Source organism: Mycteria americana, chromosome 2 (genome assembly GCF_035582795.1).
Source record: "Mycteria americana isolate JAX WOST 10 ecotype Jacksonville Zoo and Gardens chromosome 2, USCA_MyAme_1.0, whole genome shotgun sequence".
NCBI lineage: Eukaryota > Metazoa > Chordata > Aves > Ciconiiformes > Ciconiidae > Mycteria > Mycteria americana.
Genome location: NC_134366.1, coordinates 12954614 through 12977775, shown reverse-complemented (window position 1 = coordinate 12977775; position 23162 = coordinate 12954614). Strand labels below are relative to the sequence as shown.

The 23162-nt window shown below is 41.4% G+C and overlaps 2 protein-coding genes across 3 annotated transcripts in view; one reads left to right on the top strand and one right to left on the bottom strand.

The window, feature by feature from the left end:
• LOC142405301 (small nuclear ribonucleoprotein E-like) overlaps window positions 1-23162 on the bottom strand; it is a 373053-nt gene that overhangs the window by 250606 nt on the left and 99285 nt on the right. The gene's annotated exons all lie outside the window — the stretch shown is intronic.
• The window catches only part of ADARB2 (adenosine deaminase RNA specific B2 (inactive)), a 325628-nt gene continuing 309866 nt past the window's right edge, over window positions 7401-23162 (top strand). For both annotated transcript variants that reach the window (XM_075492432.1, XM_075492431.1), the window contains exon 1: window positions 7401-7751. In XM_075492432.1, coding sequence (XP_075348547.1) covers window positions 7652-7751 — 100 coding nt within the window. In that variant the 5' untranslated portion in view covers window positions 7401-7651. The remainder of the gene's footprint in view (window positions 7752-23162) is intronic.

The following is a 23162-nucleotide window of genomic DNA, read 5'->3' as shown; positions in this document are numbered from 1 at the left end:
TGTTTTTCTCTACTGGCAATATGTATCCTCTCTGTTTCTGACTTCTGAATGGCCATACTGTGCAACATAGACAACCTTCCCCAGGCAAATCATTGTATCAGATGGTTTACTAGAAGAATGTACAGGGTCAAATAATTTTTTTTTTATGATCTTCATTATAGAGTTTATAGGTTAGTTCATTCATAAATATAGATTATTTTCCTTATTTTCTGAATGGCCTCTTTCTGACTGTCTGTTGTAAGGTGTTCAGTATAGGCTGTAGGATCTTACATATCTTAGAAAGTTGTGGTTGACTGTCACTGCTGGCCAAGTGTTGGAAAGCAAATGTAAATACAGAGGTGCTCCTTTATTTTCATGCGCTTTTCTGCATTTACATCCTGAAGTGTTGCTTTTGGCTTTGCAGTGATTATATATCATCTAAATCAGAATGCCTTTTGAAAAATATGTTTAAAAATAAGGTGACAGAAAATTGCAGTGAAACCCCTTTTGTAAAGTAATAGGATATCACTGAAACCTGATGAATCTGCTAGGGAATCTAACCAGAGTTTAATGTAATTTAATACACTTCTCTTATATTGACTATTATTATACCTTAGCCCCAACCACTGTCACTAAGAAGGTCAGTGACTGGTGCTGGAGACCTAAAGGAAAAGGCTGCAATACTAAACATATACATGTCTGCGAACGTAAACTTTAGTCAAATTATTCTTCTATAATAACTTCTTTAAACTCTAACACATTGCATTACTGAAATAATGCTGCACAATAACTATGCTGTAGTATTTTTCAGTACTGTCTCACAATGCAGTTACTGCATGATTACTCTATAAAACATTTTTAGAGTCCCAGAGAAGTTAGTTAAGGTTTCTCCTGACACAGGCTAGCAGCATTCATTTTAGAAGATGGTAGAGTCTTTCATCAAAAACTTTGCAAGTCTTTGTAAACCACATGGCTGCTAGGGGGAGAATTTATTCATCGTTTAATTTTTGGAAGATTTCCAAACTGAAAAGATTAGGGTGAAAAGTATATTGTATGCAAGCAGTCCCTGGTCATTTTAGATTTCCTTAATCCCCTGTGGTATTTGTATCTGTATTTTACTGATGAAAAAGCTGTCTGCACAGAGAAATGAAGGTCTTAATTTTTAAGTCTGGTCACTGTTTTGGACAATCCTTTTCTCCGGTGTCAGACTTCTCAGCCTGAGGCAACTGCGTGCTGAGGGTGATGCTGCGGTTCGATCCCCTGGGAACTCCCTGCAGCCATCCACCCAAAGAGGTGGGCTGGCGACCCACTGGTGACATTGCACCCCTGCCCACCAAGGGCTGATCAGATGCCCCTGTCCTCAGCCGTGGGTGCTGCCGGAGCCAGGCAGCGCTGGTCCGTGCCGCTGCCCTCGGTTGGTGTCAGGATGTGCACCGGGCAAACAGGGCTGCAGCTCCTTGCTCTGAACAGCCAGGCGGCAGCGCGGGCAACTTTCCCCAAGAGATTCATTGTTTCCAACGGTTTATTCAAAAGATGTAGAGGGACAAAAATGATTTTTCAGTATTTCATTATGAGAGAACAAATATTTAATAATTAAAAATTAATAATAATTAGCTGTTGTACCTTGACACATTTTCAAGCGCTTAAAGAAAGAAGGTATTTGATTACCTTTCTGCATATTAGGATACTGGTGCACAGAAAGAACCTGGTCAGCGGAGGCTTTACAGAAGGTTTGTGAACAAGTTAATCCCATATGAACAAACCGACTATGACCAGTCTGGGCCAGGACTGAACCATCTGAAGGCAGAATGAGGTTTCAGACATCCCTGCTTTAGGGACACTTTCATTCCACGTTTTGGTTTAGTTTATTACAAACACAGGAAACACTATTAAAATCAAAACTCTTTCTGGGGATGAGCTGCGGCTCTACTCCCCTCAAGAGTCAGAGCTGCTGAGCTATGTTTTAATATGCCCATACAAACATCTTTCAGAAAGTTTTGTTTCATCCCCAGTGACTGATGCTGGTTTGTGTGGCATATACAGACTTACTAATTACAATGATTTGCAGTCTTTGGCATCTAGGTGTTTTCCCCATTAAAGAGACATTATCCGAGCAGCTTTGAAACATCTACCTCATGCTCATCAGGGAGTTGGACATCGCTTATTGCTGGCATGCTGCACAATGAACCCCCATCAGAGTTGATGTGGGGCCTGGAAGAAATAAGGGGTAGAGGGGGAGCTTCTCCTGTGGGAGATGAAACTTGGCTGCTGTGGCTTTCCCATAGCAGAAACAGCACCGCATCCCAAATTCCTTTGGTTCTGTTGCAGTTTAATGAAGGGGCAAAATCTTTTTAGCATTGACTTAACCTCCTGCTATCCCACACCACACTGTTAGCCAGCCTGGGCTATTTCATGTGCAAAAATATGCAAAGCAGACAGGAGGATCTGCCTGCAGTAAGGCATTTTTCTGGTAAACTTGATACCCTGAAGATGGATCCATACCCTCATCGCTTCATCACCACTCTGTGATGTTTGGCCCCAAAGCTAAAGTGGCTTTTGCTGCAAATAGCCACACTGACAGCTCCTTGTAAGTAGGGCAAGAGTGGATTAGTGCAGGCATTTTGCGGCAGAAGGCTCTGGAGTCTCACCTGCGCAGCCACACGATTGCATTCGTGTCCTGCTTTAATGCCCTTGAGCATGTTTTATCTTCCAAATTCTAAGGGCCTTATTCTTTTTTCCACCTATTCAGGCAGGAGGGAGCAAAAGCAAGCAGAAGTGGGGTGGGGAGGATGGGAGGAAAATAGAGTGTGGCTACTACATCCCCTTCCCCTCTCAGGAGCCTATAGGGCACATCTGCTCCCAAGCAGCAAATTACAAAGGTCTCTACCATGGCCTGCTGCTCTCAGTATCCACAGCTCTTAGGAAAGGGACAGTACAGCTGGAAACTGGGGAATACGGCAGCCAGATGGCCTCTTCTTCAAGGGTTTGTGCATATTCTGGGAAGTGCAGTCTGGAGCTTGCTTCTCCCACCTGCTGGGCTGCTCAGCAGGACCCTTCTGCTCTGGGAGGAGCACCCCCTGCAAATGCCACAACACTCTAGTGGAGCATCCCTGGTACATCTTAGATGCTCAGCCTCATTTTACATATTTGCATTTCTGCAAGTTCAGTGTAGCATTTTTTTTTTAAGTTGTTTCACCTGCAATTTTTGTAATACGATGTAATTGAAAATCAAGTTACTCCAAATTTCAAAAAACAGAGGGATAAAGAAAAAATGGATTTCATATTTATCCTACTTCATCTAAATATGTTTGTACAGAAAAAGTACTGGCCACTCATAATACTCATGGGCTTAGTGTTCATATTTGGATAACTTTCCAAAGATTTGTCTCCTGAAGTTGCTTATCTGAAGTGCTCAGCTGAAATAAAGGTGGGCTGCTTTTTTTCTTCAGCCATTTTCATTTTTCTCCATTTCTGTTGCTTACTAACTCCACACTATATTGCTTAGGCATGGAAATTTAAATGGTAATGTATAATTAAAGTGTGCAACCTGGCATCCAGTTTCACACTCTTTCCCCATCATACTCTCATAGTCACCATCAGTCTTCCAGTTAATAAACTATTTGGACTGTCCTTCAGCTCTCCTCTTTTGAGAGAACCTGAGTGAAGTGAATTGTCACAAATCCTGCAAAGCTTGGACTCCTTGCTTGGATACCTCCAGTGCTGAGAGAGACCTGTCTATCTCACAAGAACAGGAATATAGGTTTTGATGTACTGGCTGGGATGAGCAGTTGCGATGGGTCATGAGAGGAGTCACAGCTCCCCAGGCAGCATAGGGAAGAGTCTTTCACATCAGGACTCACACCTTAAACCCTCCTACCTGTCTGATTCACCCAGGCCTGAGTAGGTGGCTGTGCATTGGTGTGACGTGCATTTCTTCGCAGGCTGTAAGTCAAAGTGTGTGAAGTTACTGCCTTTAGAACACTCTGAAATACTTCAGCTTATGTTAAACATAACAACATCCACAGCCAGGCCCACGGAGATGGGAAAAGTCCTAAGCTATTTGACTCAACAAAAAGGAGCATGAAATACCACTAATGATCATTACCAGGGCATTCAGGAACAGCCATAATTTCTGTGGGGTGGTAAGACTATCACCAACTGCACTGGCCATTAGTAGACATAAGCACATAACTGAAAGACAACTGGTGTTATTTTACAATTTAGCTTTTTTCCCACCTCATTGATACTGGGTTTGTATTTCCTAGATTGAGTTTATGTCACTTTACCATAGTGCTTGAAATCATGTACGTGTTTGCCTGGGAGGAGAGACAGACCCAGTTGTGTGGGACTGGTAACCTTGCATTTAAGTTAAAAAAGGGTGCTGAAACAGGGGATGTCCCTGGGTGGAAAAGCTGACTCCTCCCATTGTGGAGAACAAGAGGAATAAGCATAGCACATTTAAGGAATCCTATTGACTTTGTAGCTGGATAGTATAAAAAATGACTGCCCTTCACCATTCCTTATGGCCAAGGGGAGACCTTCTACCAGCATGACTGTGCTGGTTTTGGCTGGGGTAGAGTTAATTTCCTTCACAGTAGCTAGTATGGGGCTGTGTTTTGGATTTGTGCTGAAAACAGTGTTGATAACACAGAGATGCTTTATTATTGCTGAGCAGCGCTTACACACAGTCAAGGCCTTTTCTGCTTCTCACCCAACCCCACCAGCGAGGAGGCTGGGGTGCACAAGAAGCTGGGAGGGGACACGGCTGGGACAGCTGACCCCAACTGGCCAAAGGGACATTCCATACCATATGGTATCATGCTCAGTATAGAAACTGGGCAGAGTCGGCTGGGGGGCAGCGATCGCTGCTGGGGGACTGGCTGGGCATTGGTTGGTGGGTGGCAAGCGGTTGCATCACTTGCTTTTCCTGGGTTTTGTTCCTCTCTTTTTTTGTCGTTTTCCTTTTCATTACAATTTATTATTATTATTACTATTATTTTATTTTATTTCAATTATTAAACTGTTCTTATGTCAGCCCATGAGTTTTCTTACTTTTGCCCTTCCAGTTCTCTCCCCCATCCCACCGGGGGGGAAGGGTGAGCGAGCGGCTGGGTGGTGCTCGGTTGCTGACTCGGGTTAAACCACGACTGAAGCCTTCTTCATGCCTTCGCCAATCCTGAAACTAGCCTAGGAGGGAGCTATACTACCAGTATAGCTCAGCTGTTGGTAGTGTTGGCTTGCTGATACTTTCTCATACCTATGTCTAGAACTGAAATCAGTGCATGAAATTGTTAGCACCGAATGATAGTTTCTGCGAATTGGTGGCTTTTCAGGCTGGCTTGGTAGCATGACTTCTCTAGGGATGGGCAATGCCAGTCTATCTTCTTAACACCTCATATTCCAGTCTTTTTGAGAGTATAACAAAATGTTATCAGAAAGAAAGTCTTCAGAAACTTTAAAGAATGTGCTGAGCTTGAAGCCACTGCTAAAAATTAGTGAATGTCCTAGGATGCTCATTTTCTTTCTAAGTGGATCTTTCTTCTCTTTTAGATCCCTAATGGATAGAGCACAGATTGGTACTGAAGCGTAGAAAACACTTTTCTAAATCTGGTTTCTAAATTGAGTGACTTAAATTCCAGACTGCTCAGAAGTTTGATGTATGGTTGAATGTGCAGTTGTGTTTTGCAGTAGCATTACTACTTCACATGCAACTACAAGCTTTTGCCACATTAATAGATGAGGGTCAGCTGTGCACAGGACAACAGAAACCAGAAGGAAAAGGGGAGAAAGGTTAAAGGCTCAAGCGAAAACCAAAAAATAGTGATTGCCTCTCTGGTTTCCCTCAGACATGCTTTTCTCCCTGAAACAGACAGAAGCTTTTTAAAGAGCTGTTTACTTAAGCTATGTAGGGGTTCAAAGGTTTGATTCTTTTGGGTGATGTTGTAAAAAAAAACAGCCAGTAACCTGTAAAAGCTCTGCCTGTAAAAACCTACTTCCATGCAGGGCTTCCCGAATTAAATCTGACATCCAAGCCATGCGGGTCTAAATTCACAGGCTCTCTTACCTTAGCTGGTAAGGTAGGGGGGGCAGTTTTCCCCTGTGCTTTGTGCTGTGCCACGTAGCTAAAATTGAGGCTACATAGGGCCTTCTCACCGTATGTGACCTGCTGCGTGGAGGATGGGGCCCAAGAGGTGACACCGGCTTGGTACGCCAGTATCATCCGAATGCTGATTTAGTAAGTACTTTTAGAGACTTTATGGAAATATTTTTGTTTATTTAATTTGAAAATCTGTGTAATGTCTAGCTCTGCCTCATCCAAAAATGACAGAGGTCTAAACCAGCCAAACACAGAGGGTTTCTAATAGCTCGGAGAGTTGCAGTGGAAGTGCTTAGCAGCAGGAGCTGGGTAACCTACATTCCAACAGGAGGAAGTTTTAGATTAAAGGAGTTCTGATAAACAGGGTTTTACTGTGCTTCTCCAGCCGACTACAAATGCAGTAGGCACTAATGATGACATTAATTATTTAGCATAATTTTTTCTTGATATTCTTCTGGTTTCCATTCACTGCCTAGGTTTTCAGATACATATTTTTAAGTCAGATAATAACTAAGGAGGATAGAGCACAGAAGCAGTAAGTCCCTTGTAACTTAAAGCAGTATCTTAGCTGTTGCATACCTTGGCTTTTTGTAATGAACGTGTAAGGCTTTGTAGTCGAGCTTTTCAGAGGAATGCTGTTGTCATCTTTCCTCTCTGTAAAAGCCCCTCTGCTCCTGACACTTTAATTGCACAGTTGCCTAAATGAGGCACTGCAGAGTGTTAATGTGAGTCTGAGCGACAACACACTCCTCTTTTCACGGAGCTTTTGCCCTTGATCGTGAATTTAGCAGAGCACGTACCTTAAAAATAACTGGCGATTCAAGGGGAATCGCTACACTTAGCCTCTTGCATAAGGTTTGTGGATACAGGGATCCTTCAACAGTAACTCATATTCTTTCCCTGGGAATAATAAGCATTGCAATTAGTGAACTAGTTAATAAGTCTTTGGTTAGGGAGGACAGCAGCGGCATTTCTCCGTTTCTGGAAGCAGAGTGTTCAGCGTCCACATGGTCTAAAGCGAAAAAAAAAAAAAAAAAGAAAAGGCTTGAAATCCTGCCTGCAGCCTCCCTTCTTGCAAGCTGCCCCTCCGGCTTCTCCCAGACGAGGCGGCAGGATGTTTTTATTCCCTCCGGGGCCATTCTCCCTCGCTTTCTCCCGGGAGCCGGGCACAGCCGGCCGCCCAGGGGGAGCGGAGTTTGGGGGCGAGGGCTGGCGGAGCTGATGTCAGAGCAGGGCGGCGGGAGCGATTGGGCTGCGGGAGACTTTGCAGCAGCAAATCCGCCCCCCTCGCCCCCCCACCCCCCCGCTCCACCGGCTTCAAAGCGGCCGGCGCCCAGCAACTCGCAGAGGTGCAAAAAGTGGGCGCGGGGCCGGCGGAGCCGCCGCCGCCGCCCCCGGCCATCGCCGCGGCCGGGCCCGGCCCGTCGGGGCGGAGGCGCGACCCCTCGCCGCGACGCTGGGCAGCGCCGAGCAGCCGGCCCTACCCACCGCGCTATAAAAGCCGCCTCCAGAAAGAGGAGAAACTCCGCGGGAGGAGAACATCGCGGCGCGGTGCTGTGTCGCTGAAGTACGGGCATGACATCCGTCCTGGGCAGCAGCAGGGCGTCGGGGGGGCCGAGCGGGCAGCTGAAATGCAAGTCCAAGAGGAGGAGGAGGAGGAGATCAAAGAGGAAAGGTAAGAGACGTTTATTCCTGGTTTTTTTTCCCCTCTCCTGGCTCCCGCACACACCCCCGGCAGACACATCGGCTGCTCCTGGTTTTATTGTCTGTGCATGGCGCACGCCGGCACCGGCCCTGCCGCTGCCCCGACGGCCGGTGCGGGGCGGGCGGTGCCTTCCCCGCCGCGCCGATCCGCCGCCAGCGGGGTCCGGCCGGCGACGAGGGGGGGCCGCCGCTCTCCCCCGCGGCCGGGTGGCGGTTGCTCTCCTCCTCTCTTTGTTTTGGGCCGAGGTTGCAGCCCGCGGGGGTGCCGGCGGGCGGGGGCTCGGCGGGCCCCGTCCGAGGTAGCGCGGTGCGGCGTAGCCGTCCCGGGGGCTCCGCCGGCCCCGGCGCTGCCCCCGCCCGGCTCCGGCTCCGGCGCCGGCAGCCTCGCCCCGGCCGGCCTGCCGCCCGTCCCGCCGTGCCCGGGGTCCGCCCGCGCCCCGGGCAGGACGCGCCCCGGGCAGGGCAGGGCGCGGCGCGGAGCCTCCCGGGGCAGCGCGCAGGTCCCGGCCGGCGGGTTGCGCCCCCCAAACTACCTCTTTTTTCTCTTTTTTAGATAAGGTCCACCGAGTTTTGCTATTTTGGTGCTGTTCCCCTTCCCTAAGCAAACCTTTGTTAGGAAGGCGCTAAGCATGGAAAGTGAAGCTACAGGATGTCATTGCGAACAGGGAATATGCCCTAGATAAAAGCTCTTCGCAAGGCTGTCCTGTTTTCTCCTGTGGAGGGGATGACACACTGCTGCCTGATTTTTGATGTTTTGCCTGAAAAAGCCGAAGTTAACAGACTGCGAACACTTTAAAATAAAACGAACTGATACAAGAAGCAGAGTGCCAGAGATGCCGAGCTGCAATGCATTTATTGCAGAGGTGCTAACTCCAAGTGTTTATCTAAGCTGAAAATACCATCTAACCTGTAATTGTCATCGTTATGTGGGACTAAGACAAGTTTTAGTCAGCTAGCTCATCAACTCAAGCTGATGCTTTGCGTATGCTGTTTCTCCTTCTAATTCTAGAAATCCTAATTTGGAAGGTGCCATTAGCTAACTGTCTTTTAATTATCCACTATGTTAAACCCAGTAAGTATGGTATCTGATAACTTTTTAGAAACGTGCCAAAGCAGGTTGTGTATAGTAACGAGCAAAACCTGGTCAAATGCTAAATACTAGACGGTGTAATTTGATTGTCAGTATTTTAACTTTCATGTCTGAACTCTCTGTGTTCAGAATCATAGTAACAAATAGTGACCTGCACACAAGTAAAAACAACAGCCGTGCAGATATATCAGGACTTCAGTAGACACAGTAGGTGTGTAACCTTGACTTGTTACTCCGGATCTATAGCATGCTATAACACCTGGTGACAAAGGCTGTCTTTTACTCTCCACTACAGAATAAATTTTAAAATACTAAGCAAAGGGAGAGTTCCCGTACTCAGTCTCTTTAAATCTGCTTGTACTTAAGTTGTGCTCTGCAGACTTCTTTATGCTGTATTTGTTCTAGCAAAACTACTTTTCTAGGCAATCACAAACTTAGCCTAGCCTTAGCTACCCTGTGCTTGGCCAAGAGAAGAGAGTAATCCATTAATCTGTGCAATGGAGAAAAGATCCTTTGTTATAAAGGTAAATTATAAGCATTAATTTTGTTTCTAAGAAGCAGACAAAGGTGAGGGTCTTTCAGTAAGACTTTTCTGATGCATCCTTTGTTGCTCTGTGTTTTGCCAAAATAAGGTGGGAGTTGAATGTCTTAAAAACCCACCAAAACTTGCTAAACAATAACTTGGTAGATGACAGCTATTTGCGGAACACGCAGCTGGAGGTTGATGGCATTCTAGAAAGTGCTTGACTGACCAGTATCAATAAGAATGTGCACTTGAAGGGTTCATTTTTTTTATTCCTCCAAACGTGCTATTATAACCACTTTCCAAATAATGTAGTTGGTTAGGATACTAATTATAGGGAGCAATGCTTGTGTTCATATGATTTTGATTTTCTTTTCTAAGTAATCACAGTATATATTCGTAAAATACATATTCCTGTAAATTTATGCTGGCAAAAAATGCCTGTAACTTAAGGCACGCCCAGTATAAAACCTGTTGGATTTTACTGTTATGCTAGTTTATTTACTGATCATTTATTTCTGTGTCTTTTTTGATGGTATCTAATGCAGAGGTGTTGTTTAACAAACAGACTATCCTGGAGACTAGTCAAGAAAATGTTTATTAGGCTCATAAATTACTATGTCTTTATGAGAATTAATATGGACTCGCCTATTTTGCAGGTTTGATCTATTTAATAGATTGTGAAAAATCTTTTTAGAGAGTTACACCGAAGACACTTGCCTTTAACTATTCTCCAGCACATATTTTGTTGTTTATAGCAAGAATACTTTTAGTGGATGCTTTAAAGCGTGTAACTACGCACATATGTTTACACATACACACACAGAGATACCTATGGACACGTGAAGAAAAAGAAATTCACTCTGGTCTTGAATTTAAACTGAGTATTAATCAGAGTAAGGAAATGAAATTATCTGTCACATCCCCACTCCTTAAGGAGATTGACTCAACAAATTATTTATACAACTTACTATATTTTATTACACATGTTACATATGAACTGTGCTTAAAACCAGGTTGAGACATTGCCCGATAGAATATCTAGGAATGTGTAGCAGTAGAAGCAAATATTATTCTCTATTTAATAGCGTTGTTTTTCCCCTTCTGATTTACTTTCCATGTTTTCAGTCATATTTTTGTCCTGGTTAGTGTGAATTATAAATTAGTGTGTCTGGGTATAGCACTTTGTTCCATTTCTTTTACACCTGGATGCTCTGTTTTAGGGGTTTCCTGGGGGCAGAAAGCAAGTTCAAGCAAGGAAAGCAAACAACATTCTCTGAATAGCTGAATTTCCATGTGTATTTAGGCTAAAAAACAATTAAAAACACATGCTGCAAGAAATAGAGAGAATTTCCATATATGTAAATTGAGCACTGAGAAGTGTAGGACACTTAGTGTGATTCTAGTGTACAATAACATCATCCAATAATTAATTTGCATGCATCTTATTTTTATGCTTATGAAATCCAGCAAGCCTTTCAGTATAAAGATCCTACCTTGAAGACTTAACATTAAATGTCCATGCAATGAGTATCACATTGCAAGCATATATTTGCATAGTGATTTCATTCAGTTTTACACTACATGCAGAAAGTGTGTTAAAAAGCTAAAATGTGGGTATTCATAGCCATTTGTTAAATTAGTATAGGTAGGAATATTTTCATTGTCATTTAGAAAATAAGTATGTTAACTCCCGGTGGGAAGTAAATATCTTAATTTCGCAAAGATGTAATGAAAAATAAATATGGATGCTTGCCAGATTATCTGCATACTAATTTCGTGTAAAAGGTATTTTGTATTTTTCTCTCTCTGTTTGTTTGGGTTTTTTTTAATCTGTGTGTATAAAATGACCAGAGGTTAGAAAACTATGCCTAATGATTTAGAGAAATCAGTTTAAAATTTTTGGGCATTTCTAGGAAGTTGCTGTATTTGTGGGTTCTTGTGTTTTCTCCAGGGCTCTGGAATGTGGCAGAGTACTGACAGAATTCAGCACAGTGGCCTCAGCACAGTTTGTGCAGATTTCATAGCCTGTGGTATAGATTTTGAAAAGAAGGCTTGTTTTCTGAGATAAATGATTACAAGTAGACCAAACAACAGCAGAGTTGCCGTTTACTGATAATACTAAAAAGGCCACACTTGAGCAGCCTCCGGCAACTTCTTAGAAATCAACACATAGAAAGTAAGTATGAAATGGGTGATTGGAGATATGCCCCTTCTGATTATTTTCCAGTATAAGACAACAAATAAGCCACCTTATTTGTAATGCTGTTTTATAGAGCTGGCAATTAAAGTTAATTACTGGAAACAGGAGGGAATCAGGTATCCCCGACGTGGTAGAAAGCCATGGCCGAGGTCGCTGCTGGTACAACAGGACATGAAATAAAAGTTGACAGAATAAACTAAGTAAGGGCAGCAAGTGGGTGAGAGAGGCAAAATGATTGTGAAATGAAATTCCGTGAAAAATTAATGAAATAGAAAGACTGTGCTGAGGACAGAGGGAGGAAACCAGCTTGGTTCTTCATCATCTTGCAATGCCAAAGTAATAAATGAGCGTGTTTCATCTTGGCGAGGTTCAGGGACACAACTCCTTCCCCACAACAGGATTGCATCGTGCTTCAAGATGTGTTCCGCTTATCTCATCCCCTGACAGCTCGAGAGGAAGGGACTGGATTTGGTGATAAAATTAAATTGATTAAACCTTTATCCATCATCTAATTTGGTACCTTTCTTTTTTCTTTTCTTTTTTACTATTACCTCCAATTTCTAGTGATCCATGTAATGACAGCAATTTGAGATAGCATCGAGGACATTAGCTACAATGACTGAACTTAAATTTAGAATAAAAAATACGGGATTCATGAGTCCATATCTAAATAGCAGACGATTAGGTTATAGCAGAGTTGTATCTTCCTAGCAACAGCATGTAAGTGTGAGGACAATAAAATGGTGCATTTTACTTTGAGAGAGAGCAAAATACTTCAACTTCACCTCAAAGTATTAATTATGTAAGTAGAAAAAGCACTAATATAAATATTGACCATATCTTACATGAGCAATGACATATATAGCCATTTTTACCTTTTTGAACACAGAAATTAAGTAAGATATTTTGCTTTCTTCGGTGACGATGCAGAGGCATATAAAGCTAGTGGCAAAGTATCGTAATGTTGGAAATAGCTTCATATTGCTTAAAATTTTGTAGCTTCTCCTTGGTGATTTGGGTAGGGAAATAGGGAAATTCTCCCATAAGGTGAGAGCTTTGCTTACAAATTCCAGTTTAAGTGATATTAATGGAGGTTTTAAAATACTTAACGGCAGCCCTTTCTGAAGTGATACTCTACAAATGGAAAACACTGCACTAAAAATTAAAGGTCAGATGAAATTGCCTTGTGAAATATCAAAGCTACTAAAGGTCTGTGCAAACTGTTTTCTTAGGTTCCTTTAATGCCCTTTAGGTTAGCAACTTGCATTTAAAAAGCGAACATTAGAATACCTGTCTGATCTCTGTTAATTGTACTACTTCTGAATTACTGCAGTCCAATATCGTATAGGTTTTGCGAGTAGTAATGAACCTGAATTGGTCCCTGTGTTTACAGCTAACTATCTCTACAACCTTTCAGGCAGTTTACCGGTTTTTCTGGTAAACTATTAGTTATCCAGACAAAAAAAGCTGATACGCATCAGTAGATAGATCATTCTCAAGGCATCTGTGATGAACTTGACGTTTCCTGCGTAAAACAGCTCGATTTGCCTGCAAATTATGTAAGTTCCAATAGTAAAATAAAGTGCTTACCTTCCTGCTCTAGCTGACCTTTGTTCCTCGCTGTATGAATTTGAAACGAAGCAGCCAACCCAGAGGAGTTTTAACAGCGTATTGTGATTATATAATATATTAAAAAGACCGCTTTGTTAACTGGCGGAAGCAGCTTGTCAACCCATACTAATAGGCAACCCTCCCCAAGTCATAAAATAACCAGATTTAATGCTTTAACAGAAGGCATTAAATGGATGGTGTTATTGTTGTCGTTCAGTCAGTCTAGCATTTCTTACTACTTAACGACGGGTTTGAAATATGAAGATGTATTTTTGGGCCCTGTGTTAACAATACCCGCTCCGGACTGAGGACTGGACATCACTGTGGATGGTTTAATGAAAATCTCCGCTAAGTAAAGCGTGGTAACAGGGGAAGCACAGAGCAGGGCAGAGTGCGTGAAGAGCAGAACGGCTAATATTGAAGATATTACAGTGTCATTAATGAATGAAAGGTGTATTTTCACTGAGCATATTCTGTTTCGTTCTGGCTGTTCAAATGTGTAGTAGAAATAGTGAGGATTCGGAGACATAGGGCAAAAGGGATTAGGGATGTGTAAAATTTCAGTAGAAGAAAATTGGTGAGATTGATATTGTTTACTTTGGAGATAAATGTAAGAAAGAATACAGTAAAATTATATTAAAGAAGAAAAGATTATAAAGAAGGTAAACAGGCTACTCTGATTTATTCCTGATTTTTTTATTTACAAAGACAGAGGCCTTTAAGGAAACAGAATTTCAGCATGTTTAATAGGAGTGGAAGGACTTTTTGTGTTGAGACAGTATGTAGCTGGCCTGGGGAATTCATTCATTGAAGGTATGGAAAAACAAAACTTACGTATGCGTGGGGAGTTGAGGTATTTGGTTAGCTGAGACTAACGCTGAAAAGTTTGCTGCTCACTCCAGTGAATGTAGGTTTTGGCTTTAGGTAGGATACATTAAGAAAGATTTGGTTTTTTTAATATGAGATATGAATCCTCTTTTTCAGGAAACTATCTGACTCCTGACTCCCTTGGATTACGAGGAAAGGTGATTTGTAGGCGCTTTAATCACTCCTGTTCACTGTGAGGCTTTTTGCACTCCCCTCTGTTTTCACAGCTGAAGCCGTAGCGCAGCGGTTCAGGAGGTCCCCTTCTCTCGGCTTCGCGGCGGTGGCAACGCGCGTCCACCTGCCCCTGTGCCTCCCAAAACCGGGAACGCAGCTGAGGGGAAGGCAGGCGCATTTCCCTGGAATATTCCTGGCGGCTTCTTAAGTCGCCTTCCTCTCTGTTCCTACTCAACGCCCTGCATGATGTATGTAAAAATAGAGCGAAATTGAGACTGATTCCCAGTCTCTTGCTTTGATGCTGTAGTGAGGTTAGGAGGATAACAATAAAAATTAATACACCCCCCGTTTCTTATTCCCCTGGAAAAAGAAACAAAAGGGTGGGATAAAAGGGGGTGAAAATGAACTTTACAAACGCATGATGATTTGTTAAGCAGAAAAAAGCACAGTTACTGGCGTGACTGCTAGTGCATCGTCATCAGGTGAATATTGTGTAGTAGGGGATTACCCCTGCAAACCATAGTGTGTCTTTGTGAAAGTGTTCCTGCTGGGTTAGGGCTTGGTCCCAATGCTCTACCAACTATTGCTTCTGATTTTGGAGCTGTGCCACTTGTGAGTGCTGTTTCTGAAACCTGCAGTGTGTGCTGGTGGCATTTTATGTGCAGTTTGGGACTGAGCAGTAAGTAGATCTCAGCAAAATACTTCATGCTAAAGTGTGATTTTTTTTTTTCCCCATTTTTCCATCATCTTTGTTGCTTATAAGAGAAGTGGTGCTCAAAATTATTAGCAGAGTCACCTTTCTCTAACTGCTAATGAAACATCAGCATGAAGAGTCAAAGCTGCTGGGAAGCGTGGGAAGAAAGAAGTAGAATTTGACAGATATTTTATCTCCATCTCTGTAGAAAGAGATTTACACACAACTAATTTTATGCGATTGCCCGCTTCTTATGACTTCTCAGAGACTGTGAAATGGCTATTTATTCCTTAAATAGTGGGGTTTAACAAATGTAAAATGATGGCTATCAAGCCAACTGTAATAATGTATTACCTTTGTATAAGGCCTGATGCTGCTGCCCGTACTCACAGTAAAATTGAAACTTCTCGGCATGAGTCAGGGTGGCAGAACTGTGCTGCTCTATACATGTGTGTCTGTGCCTTAATATATATATACATTTTTGTACGAAATACAAACTTTTGCTTCAGTGTCTAGCGGTATTAAATGCATGACTATAATAATCTCCAAGTTATATTAGACAAAAGGTCTTAAAAGCCTGTGAAGTCCAAAAAATATTTACACAAGGGATTAATTTTTATATTACATTGAAGCATTTTGTTTAGAGGTGTAAAAATAAAATACATTTGTATCATTTGTGTGTTTATACACATCCATCCATACTTGCTGTATGAATTTGTAGTTTTAAAAATATATGTATCAACATTCTCTTTCTCTATGTCATATTGATTATCTTACGGACAAATCACAAAGGCACAACTGCACAAGGATTATAAGATTTTGTTAGAGTGAGAAATAAATAAGTGAAAGAAACTTCTTATAAGCCAGATTTTTTTAGGATATTTCTATGTTCTATTTTGTAGGTATGTTTTTTGAGTAGCTAGGTAATTCAGAATGGTGAAGACAGATGCTTATGCAGGAGCCTGTAATACTCATGTCAGGAAACGCCGACCCTTTACCAAAAAGGTGGATTTGGTCTTATGTTTCTTTGTGTGCTGATCTTTCTCCAGCTGAATCTTATGAAGAACTGACATAATTGGTAGCAGAAACCAACCCTGAGCTGGTGCTCCGTTTTACGTCCATGCCAACAGCCCTGCCACAAGCTGCCAGGCAAAATGCCTGTGGATTCTTGAACAATATTTAACTGAAATTAAGTTTCATCAGCTGATTTCCAGGTTGTAATTTCCCTCTTTCATGCCAATCATGAATTGCTATTTATGTGTCCGTACGAATCGTGATTTTGGGAGGCGAGGGGCAGAGCCGCAGTGGTCTGCGTTGCCTCCATTGTTGAGCAGCAGACAGTAATTAAATTGGAGCTCAGCTCTTGCTGCTCATGGATTTAGGAGTTTAAAAGAAACAGTACAGAAAGGGAATGTTCTCTAATATCACTGACAGCAGCTCTCCTCCAGCTGCAACTGCCGCAAAGATTATTGATTGATCTGTGTTTATTTATGCTAAAGCATCTGATGTGTACCTGTAAAATCTGTTGTTTCTAAAATCACGATACTTGACTCATTTTCAATTCACATTTATCATGACCAGTTTTTACAGCTGTATGACAGAGGTTTGCTTTACCCGGTGCTGTGCCCACAAGGAGCACTTTTTGTGCCTTCACCTGAAATCCATGAGCACAAGTCATTTGATAATTTAAAAAAAAAAAAAAAAGAAAAAAGTTTCACTGCGTGAATCCTTTAGATTTCATATGCAGGAAGAAGAGGGAATATACAGTATTCAAGCATAAATGTGAAGCATTTCACTTCTGCCAGAACAAGTCAAAAGCTAGTCTTTCTTGGTTAACTTGTACCCTGCCAATAATACTTTTTAAATGAGACTTTAGCTCTGCATTCATTTTGTTAAAAAAACTGAAGAATTTTGGAGTCTTTGCCTGTTATAGTACAAGGTGTAAACTGTAAGGTTAAAACAGGCAGTAAGATACTAACAGTACCAGTTGACAGAAGATGGGTATTAGGTGTCAAAAAAAAGGTGGGGATTTTTAAAAATGTACACTGGTTTTGATTAGTCAGAAATGAAATAGCCCTTTGCAGTTTAGAAATGTGGTTTGTAATAGAAGTAGTTTAACAGAACGCTGCTTTATAGATTGGTTAGCCCAGGCACAGTTTTAAGCAGGTGACACATTCTGCTTAAATGGTGTAAGAAACCATAGACAAAGGAGTTTTGGCAGATTTTCCTGAAGGCTACCAGTGAATTCCTTGTTAAATTTATACTTTTATGATGTAAGGCACATTGGACTATTTTTCCCTGCCAGTGACTAAGATCGTCCTTCTCTTCAGATAATTCTAACTCATCCTAGCCAGCAAGGACTCTTATTGCCCAGAGTTAATAAAAATGCATCAGCATAATCGTACTAGGTACATGCTCCAAGTATTTACCAAAAGTTGTTATTAACTCTCACAGACAGAGAGGCCACATTCCCCCAGTTTACAGAGAGGGAAACTGAGTCAGAGCAGTTAATAAATCTGTTGCAGAATTAATTAGTGAGAGGTAGGAGTTCAGGGGTCTGTCCCTCCAGTTTCAAGTATCAAATGAACCTGTCTCTAGTTTGTACCTGTCTTTTCTGTAGCTGCATCGTGTCTGTAGTTGCATCGCATCATGGCTGTAATTGCATCGCACCACTTGGGTTTATCCTTGCGAAATTCTCGGGTGACGTGGCAGGTCCCTGGGAGCTGCTGGTTTGAAAGCGGACAGCATGCCACGCTGCGCGCCGGCAGTCGGTGCTCACAGGCAGGAGCAGGTATAATCCCTGCCTGCAAGGCAGCCTGCTACATGTGTTTGCAAAGCAGTTCTGCCTATCTGCTTGGTGGTGTTTGAAAGAAGAGGGCTTTTTAGTTATTTATCTATTTTGTATGTAAACAGATGCATGGGAATCAGATTCTTCCTCGGTGTTAAATCACATTTGCTCTTCAGTTCCTGGAGGGCTTTTGATTTCTCCCAGAATGGCTTGTTTTATATGCTGAGGGTGAGGTTTCTATGTATCCAAGTTTACATTTAAAAGGCAAGTCTTTCTTCAATATTAGCAGCACATTGCTGACAAATCTGTAGAATAACTCTATTTTTGTCACATGCATTACTTCCTTCAGATGCTATGAGAATTTGCTTATGGAATTGATTGAAACTGTTACAGATTGTTTTTTTTAATGAGATTGCTCCTTTTAGATGAATCAATTTCAGTAAGATTAAATATTACCTAAATTTACTAACTTTTATTTCCATTAAAAATCTTAGTAACAGTGCCTACATTTGTGCCTTTCCTGTAGTTCATCAGTTTTGTATATGCACGTGCTTTTTGGAAGACCGGGAGACTATCCCACCTTAGTTAAAACAACTGTAAATTGACTGTACTCTTTAACCAGAAGATAATTCTTTGACTAAAACGTGGCAGACAATTCTAAGATTAAAAAAAGAATGAAGCCCTGGTTTCTGAGTCTAGGAAAGTAATTCTAAAAGTTAAAAACAATTAAAAATAAATCTACTGCCTATACATTATTACTTTAATTTTGCCTCAAAAAACTGCAAGCCCTCATCAAAAGTATCCAAAATTAAATGAAAGCAAGAAGCAACAAATTACACACTGTTTTGGGTCTTGTAGAGTGCTGTTTTAACGGGAGTATGAATTAAACACTACAGAAGCTGTCTCAATCTATTGTATTAATCACTTAAAAGATAACCGCAAAGGCTCCAAAAAGCCACTCTTTGAACAAAACATAGTGTATGTAACCCTGAAGATCTGAGTGTTTATCACATATTTGCACTTTTTGAATTTGTTTCTTTCTTTACCAAAAGAACCATCTCTTTCCTCGCCTTCTTGTTGTTGTCTTAACCCCTTCATGTGTATCCTCACCTATTGAAGCATCTGTTATTCATACAAATTATGAAAATGAAAGTATATATGAGATTGGTGCCTGAATCACACCAATATATCATCAAAGGTCTTTGGCGTAATGTGTGGCCTTTGTTCAGCAAAATCACTTGTTCAGTCACTCCATCGCTGCTCAGAAAAGCAATAAATAATAAGTAACGAGATCTGCATACAAATATGCAGGTGCCTAATTTTTTTTGTGGAATCAGAAACTGGATAAGAAGTTACTATTCTTTTCTACATATAAAATTTTCTACATATAGAAAAGTTTGTAATGCGCTTATTTGCCAACACGTATTTCTTAGGGCTCATTCTGTCTTAGCACATCTAACCTGATCTTCCTACCACTTCCTGAGCTGAAGAAATGTTTCTCTGACACTGGCATGTAAAGTTGGTTTCTGTGCAGTTTAGAGAGAAATGAGAGACAGCAAAAAGTAAAGGTAAGGGGCCGAGACTATTATTCTAATCGTGGTTATAGCAAAAGCAATGCGTGCATTGTACACAGGCAGTTGGATGAAGAGTGGTTTGTTAATCTTGTTAATCTTGGTTTGAAATAATTTGCCTTTTGTTGGTTTGCCCCCTACTATATTGTTGCAAATGCTGGCGTCGGGCACATACCTGTCTGCAGGTGCAGTCAGGCACAGACCTCGTACAGACAATCCACTGAATTTCCATCTGTCATTTCCCCATGCTCCAGCAGGTATCAGTGAGTTTGTGCATTGTAGACGAGAGGATGATGACTCACTGAAACCCGCATGGCAAAAAGAGACTTCTCGGGGATGATCAGCACAGCCTGTGCACAGAGATGAAGTACAGGTGGGCAGGCACACTAAAGGCACAATGACACGTGAGGCTCTCCGCGCATCTGTGGCCGAAAGCATGGCTTAAGGGTAGCGACAATACGTCTCCCTGACCCAGTGTAGGAAACTGGTTTCCATCAGCCCTTTCTAGCAGACAGCTTGTCTCTGCCGAATGTTGACAACATATTACATAAATTTCCCCGCAACAGCTTGTTTCAGAAACTTTCCCAGTAATGTAGATTAAGTTAGAATTTTGTTTTGACGGCTGTAATGCATATTCATTAGATAAAAGCCCAGACAATTACTGTGATAGTTTCACTAGCAGGTGGAGTATGTTTTAGGATTTGATGGGCATGGGATTTGCTGGAATAATCTCAGAGAAATTTGGGGGATTATTTTTATGATGGGGGTTTGTATAAAAAGTGAGAACTTAAGCAGATTTGAAGGTGATTTCATTATGTTTTTACATTAGTTTGCTTTTACCGTTTTAAATCTAGAATAAGTTCATACTTTGAACAAATTAAGGTCTCTTAGGGCAAGCAATGAACCACACAAATAAATGCTACCTAAGTAATATAGTTTAAAATTGCGTAAATAGTAAGCAGTAGTATTTCTAAAGGATATCACTTTATTGCGTTCATTTTCCAAAACAGTAAAAAGAATTAGAAAAAATATTTTCTCTCTTCACTTGTAAAATGTTCACTTTCATCCATTATGTACATTAAGGTTATAGATTAATTTTTGTTGAGTAGGTAATATTACAGAAAATATGCACGCATCAACATTGTTGAGAATTGCGAACAAAAGCACAATTTCCTTTTTTGTTTCCACTAGAGAAGAGAGAAAGATTGAGAGCAGAATCGAGATGAAGAGAATAGGAGCCTGATCCTGTGCTGTTACATGGGAGTCTTTCCTTTTCAGGAGCACCAGGCCCTACAGCTTGTGGGACCTTCATCCCATAGGTCATTCCCACATGGGTGGTCACGTTGTCTTTAGTACAGATTGACCTCAGTGCTAATTTTTGTAGGGGTTAGGGTCATGCTAACTGGCACTATCAGTAGTGGATCACTGCCAAATTAGAGTTACAAAAAGAAAACAAGGAAGTTGAAACTGCACACTCAGGAAAGCACTTTATTTCATCCCTACAGCACAGCATCGGAATTTAACATTAAAGGAGGTTTAAAAGTACACTTGCATACCACAGAAGTTACCAGTCTAGACTCCCCATCTGTTGAATGCCTTGTAAGTAAGTAGCAGTAGCAGTTCAGTATCTGACTTAAACAGAAATCATCATGTAAAAATGCTAATAATTTCTCTACGCTGTTTTGTTACTAATGGAACTTCAAAGCTATGAATGCATATGTTTATATTCAATTTCTATTTATATACTTAAACACAGACATTCTAGTACGATGCATATTAATGTGCCAATATGTGCTCCAGCAACGCGTATATTAACGTACATGCATATTTATAGAAAGGGCTGAACTCAATGAAAGTTTTGTCCTCGGCTTCATAAGGAGCTTGGATCAAACCCCGATTTTTTTAATAAACATTGGGCCAAATTTCCAGGAATTGATTTGGTTCACAGCATTGTCTTTTTGTTGGTGTAGCTGGTTTTTAATTCTTAAGCACAAGTTTTTTATGAGCTGCATCATTTTCACAAGCTTGTGTAGAGATGTTCCTTTGTTGACAGAGCTGCTTCCGTACTCCCTTCACCATCCTCCTTTGTCTTTCTTGTTTCCAGTGTGCTTTAATCATGTTTTGTAATCCCCTGTGCTGTTATAACTGATTAATTAGCAAACCTTCAATTTCAGGCTCTGAATTTTTCTCTTAGGCTCAGGCGATTTATAATCTCAGCCGAAAAGACAAGATTGAACATCTGCCTTGTAATTCATCTCTTTGCATCTTGTACCCATCGTGCTTATTGTTTGTTCTTCATTATGACTGGGTTTTTTAAGGGTGAAATGTTACACTCTGCATTATCTGGGCTCTTAGCCTGAAAATAAATACATGCAGATGGGCTGTGAGGAAATAGTGGAAGTCAATGAGTCCACAACTTGCGTTCTTTTGTAGAATTTGGGACCTCAAATGTCCGTTTTTTTTGTTTTGTTTTTTTTTTTTTTTTTCAAAAATCAACTTAAAGAAACTGTGGCTGAGAAAAGATTATGGTAGATGAATTGTTTATTTTGCAGAGCTTTCATCAGCTTATATTTTCAAAATTTTCTTTGCAAAGATGCAGGATAGAAACATACGTATATTTGTATATGTATGAGAAGTAAATAAATCCAACATTTTCATCCAATAGGATGAAATCGTAGGATGCCAAAATCTATGGTTTTCAGAAAATCACATTATGGGACCTGCAGCTGTACCTGCTGGTGGTGGTGGTGAAAGGACTGTCCTTCGGAAGTTCAGGTCTGAGCTTCCCTCAACTCCTTGTCAAGATTTCTGCGCAAAGCCTGTTTGCTCAGAGCTTGTGCAGGGAGCATTTTTCTCTGCTGTACTTGCTGTGCATGTTTTTTGATACAGTTGAGATTGAGATTTTGAGGGATTGAAGGGTGATCAAGTACCCATTTGCCATTACCTATTTCCAGCTGGAAACCGTGGGATGGCAAACTCTCTCCCCCCTCCCTACCACACAGCATGAGAGATACTGGAAGAGAAATTTTGCCAAGATGTTGTACTTTTGCCAGGACAGGTAGAAGAGTGATGAATAAAATATTTCTTCCCTTGTTCCACCTACTGTCCTAGTCACCATCTCAAGCACCAGCTAGCAGCACAGAGAGGATTTATTTCTCCAAAAGGAACTGGCTGTCTCCAAGTGTCACATAATTTATGCAGAAATTGCTTGTTTCTCCTTTCTGCTGCACCTGATACCCACTTGGCCTTGTCCATCCAAGGACCCTGTTCTCTTCAGCCTGAACTGGGCCAAAGGGGGTATACAGGCTTCCCGTACGTAGTTTCTTACATCGGTTAGAGGCCTGATGGTGCCAGCCAGCTGTTGGGGTCTCTTGCAAATATGCATTTCTGTTATTCATGCAATCTGAGCGTTTCAAAATCTGTGAGAGCTCCAAATGCTTCTCAACAGGGTTACTGCAGGTTTTGGAATGATACTGTAAAATAATATAGTTATAAATATTTTCATTATGGAAATATAAGAGGAAAGAAAACAGCTAATGTCAGATTGCTTTTTAACTGATTTTTTTATTTCTTTCACAACTCTGTGTGATCTTTGTAGGTACTAGATTAAAAAATAATTTCAGACATGAATAAGAAATAACATGTGCAGAAAACTTCATTTCAGCTAGAATTAGCAATCTGAAGCGCCTTTCTGGTGCTCTGATTCCAGTCTGCCGGTTTCCCAGAGTGCGCAGAACAAGTGTGGCTGTGACCAACAGAGCCCATGAAGCATTTTGAAATAGTGCTCATTTCTTTCTCCAGGAAGAACTAATTTTAAATATTCCAGCAGGCATTTCAGGAGATACGGCATCTTGCTCTCCT